General features: G+C 51.7%; 1 protein-coding gene across 1 annotated transcript; it reads right to left on the bottom strand.

The window, feature by feature from the left end:
• Positions 1–2605: 2605 nt before the first annotated feature.
• On the bottom strand, positions 2606–13474 carry SOX10 (SRY-box transcription factor 10). Its single transcript, XM_009508046.2, has 4 exons — positions 13406–13474; positions 11700–12158; positions 5488–5753; positions 2606–5090 (listed from the first exon to the last, which is right to left on the bottom strand). The coding sequence occupies exons 2-4, from the start codon at positions 12107–12109 to the stop codon at positions 4375–4377; spliced, it is 1392 nt and encodes a 463-aa protein (XP_009506341.2). The 5' UTR covers positions 12110–12158; positions 13406–13474; the 3' UTR covers positions 2606–4374.
• Positions 13475–13748: the final 274 nt, after the last annotated feature.

Below are 13748 nucleotides of genomic sequence, written 5' to 3'. Positions count from 1 at the left end.
TCGCACCAGCTCAGCAGCTGTAGGTTGTTGCTGCATTTGCTCCTCTTTCAGCCATTCTCTGACATGCAGATGGAACTGATGGCCATGAATGTGTGGGTGCTCTTCAGCTGTCTCAGTTGTACAAACTCTGGTGGTTCTTACAGTGGCACAACAGTAGTTAAATCCTCAAGTTCCTTTAATCTGTAGTGTGATGAAAGATCAGTCATTCGTCCCCTTAAGGCACCTGCACTGTAGCCTCTGATGTGCAGGAGGGTTACTGTGCTCAAATCAAGAAGAGTTGAGTGGATGCATTACAACCTGCAAGGGCCTCCAACCAGCTGCTACCTGGTTTCCATTTCTTGATCTTCTGTGTACTCCAAGGCTCTTGCTCTGCATGAGGAAGATCAAGCTCTTGGGCAGAAAATATTGAGTCTTTCTCAATTATCTTATTAAAATGTGCCCATGGAATTTTTGTTTTCTTTATTAAAAGAGAGGAGGAAAGGTGCACCTATGGTTTCTGCTTTACATTGATTTTCCTATTTATGTTGGTCCAGGAAGAATCTTTCCAACTTGTTGGTGTTAAAGCTTGTGGTTATATATAAAGTGTGTATTCTCTGTGCTGTATGTGTGGTCGGTGGCTGCAGATGAGCATCCATGTCCCAAAGGGAGTTTATATGCACCTGCCTCGGAACTCAGCTCATATAATTAGCCATGTATGTCATTCTCTCACTGCTCCTTGTAAACGCACTGGTCCATACTTCCTCTGTTGGTGTGCACAGGAGGATCTGGTTTTGGAGAATGCAAGAGCTGAATGGGTCCCTGGGCAAAATGACAGGTCAAAGGGAATGTGGAGATTCTTGCAGGTGTGGGAAGGGGGTTGACTGTGAGGTACACAAATGCTTCCTGGTCCAGGCGATTCCTACCAAGAAAAGGTTAATTTGCAGCACTGTGGCCTTCAGCCTTCTCCCCCCACCCTCCATGGAATCCTTTAATCACGTTGGTGCGGTGAAATTTCAGCCCTGAAATGGTGCCTTTGTGCAATAGTTTTGGCGTCTGCCATGGAGTGCGGGGGTCGTTTTCTTGTCCTTTTTTTTTTTTTTTTTAAATGGCTTCTTTGTTCCCTACCCGCCTCCCCTCCCCAGCCTTGCATCTGTATCAGATACGATTAAAGGGATAGGGAAGGATGCTGGGCCAGCTCCTGCTAGGCTGCAGGAGGAGTGGTTAACCCCTCTGTTACCAGCAATATTCTCAGTCCTGTCTTAGTTGTGAGGACCCTCCTAGATGAGAGGAGACATCCCTTTCCACTAGAGAATGGTTGAGGCAGAGCCCACTCACTTTCTTAATTTGCTTTTTGAAGAGCTGGAGCAGGTACTTGTGTGTGGTGAAGAACTTTCTTTTCCTGCTCTTCTCTTCATCCACACCGTGTCCCTTCTCTCTCTCCTACCCCTGTGATCAGCTCTTCTACCCTGCTCTTCTCAAGCAGGGGGGTTGGACAAGAGGATCTCCAGAGGTCCCTTCCAACCTCTACCACTCTGTGATTCTGTGAACTCCGCCATGGCTTCCCTTCTTCCTCACACGTGTTCCTGACCTGCTCAGCAGTGCAGTAGTTCCCTTCTGGACTCTTCCCACAGCCTGTAATCTGGGGTAGAGATTTCTCTTCCTCTCCAGTGAATGGCCACAGTCCTATTTTGCATGGAGCCCTTTAGTTGGCATCACTATTGTTAGATCCATTAAGCCATTCTGCTGCTGATGCTCTTGGCCCTATACAGGACTTCATCCAAATAGTGCTGTGAGTTTTAAAATGCTTTGAATGTGTTCCACAGTTCCTAGACATCTTGCTTATTCTACTCACCCATAAAGCATTTAGTGAACACAAACTCAGTGGATCGATCACGTGCATCTGCACTGAAACCTTTGGAATCAATTTGTAATTGTTTTGGAGTCTCTGTGTTAATTGGGATCCTACCTTGCTACCATTGACCTTGAGAGATGTTCTTAAGCAGAATGATATGTGCTGCACGTTTTCTTTTCAAACACCTTCAGATAGCCTCCCAAGACCTGACCACACCCAGGATGTCTTCTTCAGCAAGTAAGATGGTGTAGACATCTGTTCTTGAATATACTCTGTGTGTGTGAGTGCTGTGTGTATTTAGGCTCTTGCTTCTGGAAGGCAAGAGGCTGTGGAGGTGAGTTTCTATGGAGAAGCTAATGGTTGCTTCCAAAATACACAAGTTGGTGTATGTGGGGAAGTGTGGGGTTCCTCACCACCTGGTGATGAGGAACCAAGGTGAGAAACCCCACACTCCGATCTGGAAAGCATTAACAATCACACTAAGAAACTATTGGATGAAGCACATGCAAAACAGCGCTTTTCTTAATTGCATGTGCTGAATCTTAGCTGAAAACCAGAAATCAGCGTTTCTCACTGAAGATGTGACTGGAGCTGGGGTGTGAACAGAAGATGAGTCTCCTCTCTGTGACGGAGTTTGGTGAGCCAGAGTTCTGCCTGTGTCCTCATCATGACAGGCAGAGGAAGGCTGTGCACAGGATCCATGTGGTGGTGACACATCATATGCTTACTGAGGGAAAAAACAGGGACTTTGAGGAAAGAAGTCTAAGACACATGAAAATGAAACTTTTAAGTTTATTATTCCATATGTTTAATGCAGAGTTAATGGTGCGAGGACAGCATAGAGACTGGGGAAAGGGAGGTAGGGGAGGAAGGTGCTACTTGCATAAATAAGGGGACAGGGCTGGAAGAGGTTACATGTGTACAGGGAGCAAACATTCTACATGATCTTTTCAGACACCACAAGGAGAAGTCATCCATAGCTAAGGGAGGCAAGACGGGCATCTGACAGTCATATCAGCAGAGGGAAACAGTGGCACCAATCACAGTCCACGTGTGGTCAAAGTATTTTGTCTTTCTAGACTGGAATATCCATTGGAAGGTCCCACAACATGTCTCTGTGATCAATTGCCAGGAGTCATCTTTTCCTGCAGCAACTTTTGTGCCAGTTCACTCCCTAGCATGACAAACCACCCCAGTCCTGGAGGTGACAAAGGAGAAGTAAGCAGACTGTCCTCAGGTGTTGGGCTGAAAAAAGGAGGTTGATCTGAGTGCGAGAGCTGGTTGTTTCCAGTTTGAAACCCAAAGGGGAAAATGAATTCTTTTACACCTAAATAGGCTTATTTTCTTTACACTCATCCCAGATTGGGCACATATCTACCTTGCTTAAAGCTGCAGGAGTATCTTTCCGTCTTCAGCGTAGGTAGGAGGGAGGTGTTGACTGACTGGAAGACATGATGAACAAACAAGCAGGGATGCACACCCCATTTGCCTGAGTTGGGAGTGGAGATTCAAACAGAGTACCGCAGTCAACTTGGGACATTGCAAGTGCACAGTAGCTTTCTTGGTGCCTCTTTGTTTCAGGCAGGCACGGTCAGACACAGAAGAGCAAGGGCCAAGTTTGTTCAGAGGTTGTTTGGGATACTGAAGAGATTAGAAAGGACTGAGATGCCAGAAATGCCAGACACAAATGAACAATATAGAGTAATTGTAAGAAAGGAGGATTCACCCACATTCATCCGCCAGTCCTTCCCCAACTCTCCTACACCTCCATACATGAACACGCATGCACACACAGGCTATGATATGAGTAACGCTAAGACCAACAATGCAGTTCCTGAGTCCTACACATTGTTCAGGCAAGCCTTAAAATCTCCATGCAGGAAAAAGCGTGGGATTAAACAGACACAGGATGGAGAGAAGAAGCAGGGAGAAAAGCTAGGATGCAGCTGTGGAAATCAGCAGGGAAGCAAGCATCAGTTGGTCTTCCAATGGGGTTCAAGATTCATGCATGTGTGAATCTTAGGCAGGACTGCTGCATGACGCTGATCACGAGGAGCTGGCCGTGCCGTCCTCCCTACTACTCCTCCCATAATATGTTCGCCAAGGCTGAGCAACCACCCTTCACCTGCAGCAGGTGAGTGTTGGCTGTTGTGGCCTGTTGGAAACACTTGCAAACTCCCTGGAGCAGTTAGGGGAGGGGAAGGAAAGGACAGTCTCTCTCATGGTACAGTCAAGGGTGCGCACAACGAAACCCACCATGGACCAGTCACTCCATGTCTAGAATCCTCCTCATCTAGAAGGCCAATAAGGTGTCGCAAGCCAGTCGTGTGGCCTGCGTGAAATTGGTAAAGGGCGAAAGGACGAAAAACCTCCCTCTAGGCGGGTGAGCCAGCGATAGCCGGGGTCAAGAAGGGCACTTCTGTATACTCAGTGGGTTCTGGTGGCTGGATGGCACTGAGTGACCTCGGAGTTCGGAGGCTCTTCTGCCTGTGCTGATTCTTCGGAGCCTTTCCGTCGCTGCTTCGGTCACTGTTCCCCATTCCCTACGGTCTGGAGAGAGTCGTATACACGGGCTGTTCCCAATGTGTGGGGCTATGGGACTGTGGCACAGAGGGTGCAGGGTCAGAGATGGCAGTGTAAAGGGGACGTTGGGAAGGTCCCATATAGGAGAAGGCAGAGTAGAGGCCAGAGGCTTGGCTGGAATGGCTGTAGTAGGGTCCTGAGGGCTGGTGGTCCGGGTAGTCAAACTGGGGCCTGGAGATGGAGGGGAAGGCCGAACCGTAGTGGGGCAGACTCAGGGATGTGTAAGCTATCTGTGAGGTGGAGGGCTGATCGGTGTAATGGCCTCCAGGGGCGGACCCCTCTGTTTTCACCTGGGCCTTGGAGTCTACCACCGATGAGGTGGCACTGGACAAGGAGACTCCATGCTGCTTGGAGATCCAGGCAGAGTGTCCGCTGGCTGCAGCCAGGGCGCTCCCGAGGCCGTAGCCAGCAGCTGCCGCTGCTGCATAACCCCCAACGTGGCCTGGGTGGCCGGCATGTCCATTGGGTGGCAGGTATTGGTCGAATTCATTGACATCGAAGGTCTCCATGTTGGACATCACTTCATGGCTGATCTCCCCAATGTCCACATTGCCGAAGTCAATGTGTGGCTTTCCCCCTTCCCCCAGGGAACGCCCTTCTCGTTTGGAGTCAGCTTTGCCTGCCTGCAGCTCAGTCTTAGGGGTGGTAGGAGGGGTGGGGGGCCCGTGGCTCTGACCTACAACATGAAAAACATTTTAAGGAGGAAAGAGAGAGAAGAGGTGAGTTATCACTTTATGGCGGGGCTTTATGCCAGCTCCACTCCTCCCAGTTTGCCAGCAACTGTCCAGCTGGAGACTTCAGTGGAGGGAGACAAATAGCCAGCCAAACCCAAACCTTTTTATATCATCTTGTGGAATAAGAGGGAGAGTGCAACAATACCCTGCCTGACCAGAGGAATGCAAGTGCCTGTAAAACTTGGGCGTGTCCCTATACCACTGACGCCAGCAGAGTTTGTTGGGTCATGAGCAAGGTGTGAGCCACGTTGCTAAGGCTTTCACCGTGATGACTTGGTTTTTTTGAGCCTCCAAGTTGGCTGCAGCCTGTCAGGAGATTCACTGAGACCTGGGACTCACCTGAGGAATGTTCTGGGTGCCCATCGGACATGGGCGACCCCTCGCCAGGATGCCTGTGATCCAGGTGGGCATTCTTGTAGTGGGCCTGGATGGCAGCAGCCCCACCAGCCTCCCCCTCCACCTGGCCTTCGCCCTCGCCCTGTGTGGCCTTGCCGTTTTTCCGCCGGCGGGGCTGGTACTTGTAATCAGGATGGTCCTTCTTGTGCTGCATCCTCAGCCGCTCCGCCTCTTCGATAAAGGGCCGCTTGTCACTTTCGTTCAACAGCCTGCAGAGGCCAAGGTGGTAAAGAACAGAAGAGGGGAAGGAGAGGGGCAGGTATTTCAGAAAAAAACCCACCTATACACAGCAGCATGGTACACAGCATGTAAATCCAGATGTCAGGGTGTTACCCCAATGAGGGTATTTCCCAGAACAACAGGGACAGCTTGGAAGTGTTTCAGTGGAGACAGCAATGTTTTCCTCCTCGTTAATTATTAAGCCTTGACACTAGTTGGTGCCAGCACTGGATCCCCCTTCCCCAGCTGCGTGGTGCTTCTCACCTCAGTAAGTTCAACACCCTCACTTACATTGCCCAAAGGCAAAGCGCAACCTTTCATAGCTGTGTAAAATAAGGCTGGACAAGCTGCTTTCAAAGCCTTTGGGCAAATTTAAGGGCAGTTCAGATCATCCTTCAGACTAAGGCAGTGTGGCACACCCTTGCTAATTGTAGTGCTGCCTCACACATGTCTCTTGCTCTTCCCCAGACTGTATTTATTCCAGTTTAACCTCCCACCCTTCCATAGGCTCTGCTCAAAGTTTGAGGCTCTACTAAACACAAATGGCAGCAATTGGTATTGGCTCCACAGTACCCATGTTGCTGCATGAAGCTTGCTGGGCCTTTAAGCATCTTGCAATATCCTAGAAGGGAATTAAAGAATATTTCAAAGAGGGGGAAACAGTGTATGCTGCTATTCCTGGAGCTCCTGTGCACGTTAGACATGGATAACGCAAAAGGCTGAAGCACAAAGGACTGGACCTTCTTGAATTTAGCCAAGCAGTTGTAAAAAATTTAGCTGCTACATTGCTAGCCTTGTAGAAATAGATGAGCTTTGGCCTCTGGATGAAAGCCACTGCAGAAATATAAGCTGCTTCTCTGTATTCCTGCCAGATCATGGGCTGCTCTAGTTAAGATAGGCTCTCCAAGGAAATGGTGAAATGTGGGGGCAGGATGGCTCAGGGCACTTGAAGATGAGATCAACCTCATTGCTCAAGCCTTTAGCAGCGTCTCGGCTGGAAGCACTTCAGTTTCATTTTATGATTTTTCCCCTCAAATATCCTTGTGACTCAAAGTCATCCTGCTTCCAGCCAGAAACCAGTGCTCTCAGAAGAGACCAGTCTTCCCATGACTTGCAACTCCAACAGCCATTAGAAATGGCAGGGCTCCCAAATGGCAAAAAAATATTCCATTTATGAGATGTCATGCCCTTTTTCTCCTCAACAAAAGAACTACCTGGGGATGGGGCTGTGCCAGCACCTTAGTAATCCCAAAGCCTTTAGCGCTAAAATGTGACCAGTTCTGTTAAGCCGTATGCACTGAGGAAGATACAAAGGCCTGAACTGGCCTGAAAAACTGAAGACAAAGAAGAGTCATGGCTCAAGGAGCACACAGATAAATCTGGTGGGGCATCAAAGGGGTTGCCAGCTCTTTGTGCATCTCCTCAGCTGGCAGCCAGGTGTGTGGCATGGGCTGGAGCCCGTTATGGTGCTGACCTGGGTTCAATCCAGGCAGCCTGAGAAGGTTGCAGCTGCACACCACATTCCTCCACTGCCTTAATCCCGGAGATTAAAGCAACTGAGCCACCATGAATCCAACACCAGCTTTCCCGTCTCCCTCCTGCCACTGTACACCATGCTCACACGCTGTGGAGGGGTCTAATTCCTCAGCCTCTGCTGCTCTGGACAGCCCTCCAAGGGGTCCAAAGGGACATCATGGTGAACCCTCATAGGCATTGTGGACTGGGAAGTAGCCATGCCTTGGCAAAATCTTCATCCTTGCAGAATGCCCCATCTCCATGAGAGATGGAGAATAGAGGCAAAACCTGCAGCTTTGCAACCCAAGTCACTTCACTATCCAGCAGCCAGGCTCCAGCGTCCCTGCATTCCCAGCCCAGGTGGTGCTAAAGCTAATAAGATGCTGTGGTTGGGAATGAAAGGTCTCTTTCTCTGTGAGCACCTCTTGGTGCAAGAGGGCTGTAGGCTGCACAGCCAGCTTTGATCTGCAGGGCAGACCACACTACGAGCTCAGAGCTCAGAGCAGACACTCCCATGGAGACCAAAGCTCAGCCTCCCAGATCCCTCTTGTGGATGGTGTGAACCAGAGCCGCTCAAGGCTATGCAGGAGTCAGATCCCTGCTCTCTGAGCTATGCCTGAGCACCTCACCTCCTCTCCCCTTGACAGCAGCCCACAGGCAGTGCCACCAGCAGGACAGTGGCAAGTCCACTCCCCGCATCTTTGCCTTCTCCTTTCCAAGGCTGCCTGCTCCCTCCTCTCTGCCGCTGGGATCAGAGCTCAAATCGGCTTTAGCAAAGTGAAACTGGTGCAAGCAGGCAGCAGCCAGGAGATTTGGGGGGATTTAGATTTCACTTGCTTCCTGCCCTCCCCCTTCTGTCCCCCACACTACCCAGGCCATAATGCAAAGGAATCTCACACAAGCAGAGAAGTTAAGGCTCACAGAGCAAAGCTATTCGTGGGGCTCAGCCGAGCCTTCACCATCCTCCCTGGCACTGACTGCTGTCCCTCAAGCGGAGGGGAGAGGGGCAAGCATCCAGTGCCCCATTCCAGGAGGAGAAAGAAGGGCTAAAATCTTTCTGCCCGCCTCTTGCGGCCTCCCCTTCTGCCACCTGGCATTGCACCGTGCTGCGTGCTGGGCGACTGGCTCGGCAGCCAGAGGCCTGACCCTGTGCTGGGACTCGGCTGGTGACAAAATGCAGTGATGGGGTTGGGCATCAGGGCTGATGCAAGACAAGGGCTGGCTGGGAGCAGAAAGCAGCCAGGCAGGCTCTCCTACATGTCCACAGCCCGGATTTTGTGGGTATACCACCCCCATACAAAGATCCCTCCATTGGGTCCCCTTGCTTCTCCCTACTGAGCTGTCTTCCCATGCCTCGCTTGTTTTTAGTCCCGGAGGTGGTGCTGGCTGACATTTTGGCTGAGAGTCATGCCGACATTTTCAGCAGCTGACCTCCATTTGAGAGCTGCTCCCTGTCCCACCCCAGGGAAGGAAAGCAGCCAAGGCAAGATTTCATGATCACCAAGCACAGAAACCCTCCCTTCTACTTCTTTTTTTAGTACATTTGTTTTGTCAACTGCACCACTCACGTGGCCTGAGTGGGTACAGACTGGGGGAGGTGGATGGGACCATAAGCCCCCTGGCACCCCACTTGGGGCCAGGCAGGTAGCGTGCCCATCGGGGCATGTCCTGCAGCCCTTCCCAGCAAGGGCTGGGGCCCATGGAGGACGTGGCAGTGGCACAGAGATGGAGCAAATGCCAGGCTTAAAAAACAACAACCCAGTTTTGCAGAGGCTCACGTGGGATGGTACTGGGGTTATTGCTCAACCTGCTAGCTGCCTTTCAAGATTTCTCAGTTTCTGCCATCCCCACCCAGCACCGATCGCTAAGGACATGCTTGGTTTAACGGTGGTCTGCAGGCAGTCTCTGCTCACCAGTGCTCATCTCTGCCTAACATGCCCTTTACCTGTATAAGCTCAGAGCAGCCCACATCGAAATATGTAGCCCACGTTTTCCAAAGTGACTAGCGATGTAGGCTGTGGGGTTTGGGTGGCCACCTTGTAAGGGTGGGGATACATGAACAGCGAGGGCTCTTTGCAGGGACCCTCATCAAATGTTTGAGACTAAGCTGAGACTGAGACTAAACTGAGACTGAGACTAAGACTAAGAGGAAAAGCTGGCTGCTCACAGCTGTACAGACATGTAGGAGATATACCTTGGGGACAGTGTAGATGAGGGCTGTGGGAACCTCAGTAGAGGAAGACCCAACCATACCATGGCTGCAAGGCAAGGCTTGGGGCTACTATCCTGCTAGCCTTTAGGCCACATCCCCTGGAGTTTTGTAGGCTGATATTTCCCCACTCCAGCCGAGCAGAAAGACACATGCATGCGGTCCTACCCAGGCCAGACACCGACTGCACTCATAACCCAGCTTACTCTGCTGTATGGTCCCCATAGGGGTTGACATGGTTCAGAGAGCTGCAGCCTGCACTAGGGATACTCGGAGAGAAGACGTGTTCAAGCAAAGCAGCTGGGTGGTAAACCCAGAAGCACACAACAACCCTGGGCCTGATCCCGCAACCTTTTCCGCCTGACCCACACTCCCCGGCCACACGGTGCCCTAAGAAACGCCAGGGGACCTTGACCATCATCCAAGTGGCAGCGTCTCCCTGCTACAAATCCCATGCAGCCAGCGGTGGGAGCCGTGCCCTGGGAGCAGGGAGGCAGTCAGGTGATTGAATGTGGCCGTGAGCTGTGTCTCCCTGCACTCTGAATGCAATACCTACTGAGGATTTCACTGTTCTGCTGTATTTTCAAGGGAAATGCACTATCTGGAGGGAGGCTGTTGCTCTAAAATCTGGCAATATTTTACAATAAAGGAATGATACCTTGAATTAACACTTTGGGAACAAGAAAAAGGTGGGTTCCCCCCCCACACACCCCCCTTCCAGCACAGCTTCACAGTCCAAAGGCTGGCAGCAGAGCCGCAGGCAGGAGCAAGTGCCGTCATAAAGGGAAGGGAAGGCAGGGGGGACAAAGCGGGAAAAAGCATCAGACGAGACAACTGCAGTCATGCTCTGCCTTCGACTTCCCAGAGAAATCCCTTTGCTGGGGTTGCACTAGACAGTGACAGGTCGGGGTAAATGGGCTGATGTAGCAAAGGGAGAAACTAATGCCCAAGGGCTGGGTTCCTTGTGAGCAAGGAGGTTTGAAGCCAGGAGGAGACCTGGGAATCAGCCGATGGATGGGGTGTTTTGCTTCTGCTTGGAAAAAGGTCTCTTGGCTCACCCAAGGTTGAGGGCTTTCTCCATAAAATGCCGTCAGGGCAGGAGAGAGTATGAGTTGGCCCATTTGAGTGAGCCTTGGTTTGCGCTGGTTGGTGAAAGGCAAGGGGGGGATGGCGTGGGAGACTTGCGGCAGAAAATATTTTAACAGGTTTATGTGGTTATCAGCAGAGACCATCAGATGGGAAAGAAGTGTCACAGCCAGGCTGACATGCTTGGCTTGGGCAAAACGGCTCTCCGCACAGCCACGGGCCGGCTGCGATCAGTTGGGGCAGCTCGTCAGTCTGCTGGAGGAAGGAGGAGCTGGTTGGGGAGGGTACATAAAGGACCTGGGGATCTGCATGAAACCAAAATGAAAATGGGTGCAACAAACTGGTGGGGCCAGAAGGATGAGCGTGTGTGGGCCGGCAAGAAGGGAGGGCATCTCTCTGTGCAAAGGGAGATGGGGCTAGTTTGAGCCAGCACGTTGCAAGAGAGCCAGCTAAGGCTAGGACTGTTGCAGGTCTCTTTCTACTAAGCCTCAGCCTTCCTTTCTAGCAGGGTCTCTCCTTGTCCATCTTGCTGCACCTGCATGGCCTGCCAAAACTGGGGCCATCCTGGGAAGGACAGGTGTGGGGTTCTGACTGCCTGGCTGCCTTCCCCTGACTTTTCTCCTCAGCTCCAACTGGGTTTCCTGCTTGCTCTGTGGCACTGCTTGGAAAATAACCCCTGTTGGCACTGGGACCCGAGTTCAAACAGGCTTGAGGCAGCCACCAGTGAGTCAAGTTGGATGGGGCTCAGCCCAGTTCCTGCTCATGCACAACTTGGCCCAAGAGGGAGGGAGAACCAAGAAAACAAGATCTCCCCTGGCAGTCAGGCAGAAGAGGACCAGGACGAGAGTGAACTGGTCAGAAACAACAGGGGAAGTTAGTGGGAAATGTGGAAAAGGCTGCTGCCAAGGATGGAGGTGAGGAAACCTTTACTACATTCAAACACTGCTCTTGCCCCAGTCAATGGCTATGCCTCCTGTGAGGGGGCTTCCCTCAGGGAAGGCAGTCCCCTCAAGGGAGACCCCTTCCATTGCGCTAAGTCTCCATCCTTCCATGTGACCACACAGTCCTCTCCAGGACACCTCTGGACCTCAGCCCTCACACTCCCCCTCTGCCCGCCTGCTCTTACCTCCAGAGCTTCCCCAAGGTCTTACTGAGCTCAGCGTTGTGGAGGTGTGGGTACTGGTCAGCCAATTTCCTCCGGGCAGCCTGTGCCCAGACCATGAAGGCATTCATGGGCCGTTTGACATGGGGTTTGCTCTTGTTACTTCCATTGACCCGGACGGGCATGGGTACCAGGGTCCAGTCATAGCCGCTCAGCACCTGGCTGACTGCCTCGCGGATGCACACCGGGAACTTGTCATCATCCGCCTCTGAGTCTTGCTGTTCCTTCTTGACCTTCCCCATCTCCCCGTTCCCGGAGCCGGCAAGGTGTGGGGAGTTGTCTGATGCCATGGAGGGTCCTGGTGAGAGGCAGTGGTGGTCTTCAGAGCCGACCGGGCTCATCTCCACCTCCGAAAGGTCTTGGTCATCAGCCATCGTTGCTCTTGAGCCCTCTCTCTCTTCCTTCTTGGTGTCCTTCTTCTCACTGGTGAGGGGAAGGAGGAAGACAAAAAGGAAAGAAAGGAAGGGGCGGGGGGGGGGGAGAAAAAGAGAGAAAAGGAGAAGAACCACCAAATCTGAAAGGGACTCCAAGGTCTCTGAAGAGCTGACCACGAGACAGGGGCCACTCGATAAAAGCGCAAGCAAAGCAATTGCCATGCACACCGCAAAACCCGTGATCGATGGGGGTGGGGATGGGTTGGGGCCCCTGATTAATTGGGATATCGCTCCCTATCTCTGCAATCATCTGGAGCTGACATGTGCGGAGGGGCCTGTGGCAGGATGGATAAGGGGTGGGTTGGGGACCTGAAAGGAGAGAGAGATGGACCATCCTCCCCAGATGCAGATCCCCACAGGGAGCGGGATAGAGGGGATGGACACAAAATTTGGGTGGGGAAGTGCCCCTTTCTCTTGAAGATCTGTGCCTGGGGGAAAGCATGGGAGGGAGAGAGCCAGTACCATATCAATAAACCTGAAGGGACCTATATCATAGAATCATGGAATAATAGGATTATTAAGGTTTGAAAAGACCTCTAGGATCATCAAATCCAACCATCAAATATCCCAACTACCGGAGAAGCTGAGCGGGCGGCACCACTGGGCAGGGAACGAGTCCGGGACCCGGAGCCGCACCTGGAGACCCCAATCCCAGCTGTGGGTAAGTGCCTCTGCAGGGACCCCCCCATCCCTCACCCTCCTCTCACAGCTTGTAAAACAAAGAATTAAAATACATCTACACTGCATCCCCATACACACGCCTGTCCATGTGTATATGTGCATATACATATTCTCATTCATATATATCATATACAAACACAAACCAAGTTTAACTTTGAGACCCAAGACTTGAGGCAAGGCTTTGGGTTGCCTGCTTCACACACTCCTCCTCTCTCCTTCTGTCCACATTCACCTCTAAAAGTCCCTGCTGTTGTGCAGCGGTTCCCCCCTTGGAGAAAGAAACAATCTAAAAATAAAGGCCTCTCTATCCCCCCATCCAGAAATAAAAAAAATAAAAAAGAAAGAAATTAAAAAAGAAAAAAAGAAGTGATAGAAAAGCATGCCTCTGGCATAGCTGAAAAAGAGCTAATGCAGAGCAAGGACTGCTATCCCTCCAGTTTCAGAGGGCAACACGGACCCTTGCTGGGGAAATTGAAAAAAGTAATAGAAAGTAGGGGGGGAAAAGCGCAAGCGAATGTGTGCGCTCGTGCAGCGAGCTCAGGTAGGAAAACTTACATTGCTAGCTGGTGTGCCGGGCAGATCCTGTGAGGGCTGTGATTTGTATCCCAATAGCCCCCCTGTTCTCCCTCCCAGCCCCAGCAGCGTCGGGGCGCGCGGTGCGGGGAGGCTCTCAGGCGAGTGCCATTCCTAGAGGGAGGCTTGGTTTTTACTAATACCCCTGCTGGATGTCTCTAGCTGGCTTTGCTGCTTAGCACGGGGGAGGGAAGGGCGGAAGGTGGAGCCAAGCACTCTTCAGAGCCAGAATACACTCAGTCGGGGAGGGCAGGGAGGGGATGCGGGCAGCCCCCCACCCCACCTCAGCCCCTGGCACGTTCCCTGCTTTCCCCCATGAGAGTCA

Source organism: Phalacrocorax carbo, chromosome 1, assembly GCF_963921805.1.
Source record: "Phalacrocorax carbo chromosome 1, bPhaCar2.1, whole genome shotgun sequence".
Classification (NCBI taxonomy): domain Eukaryota; kingdom Metazoa; phylum Chordata; class Aves; order Suliformes; family Phalacrocoracidae; genus Phalacrocorax; species Phalacrocorax carbo.
This window is presented reverse-complemented; position numbering and strand designations above follow the sequence as displayed.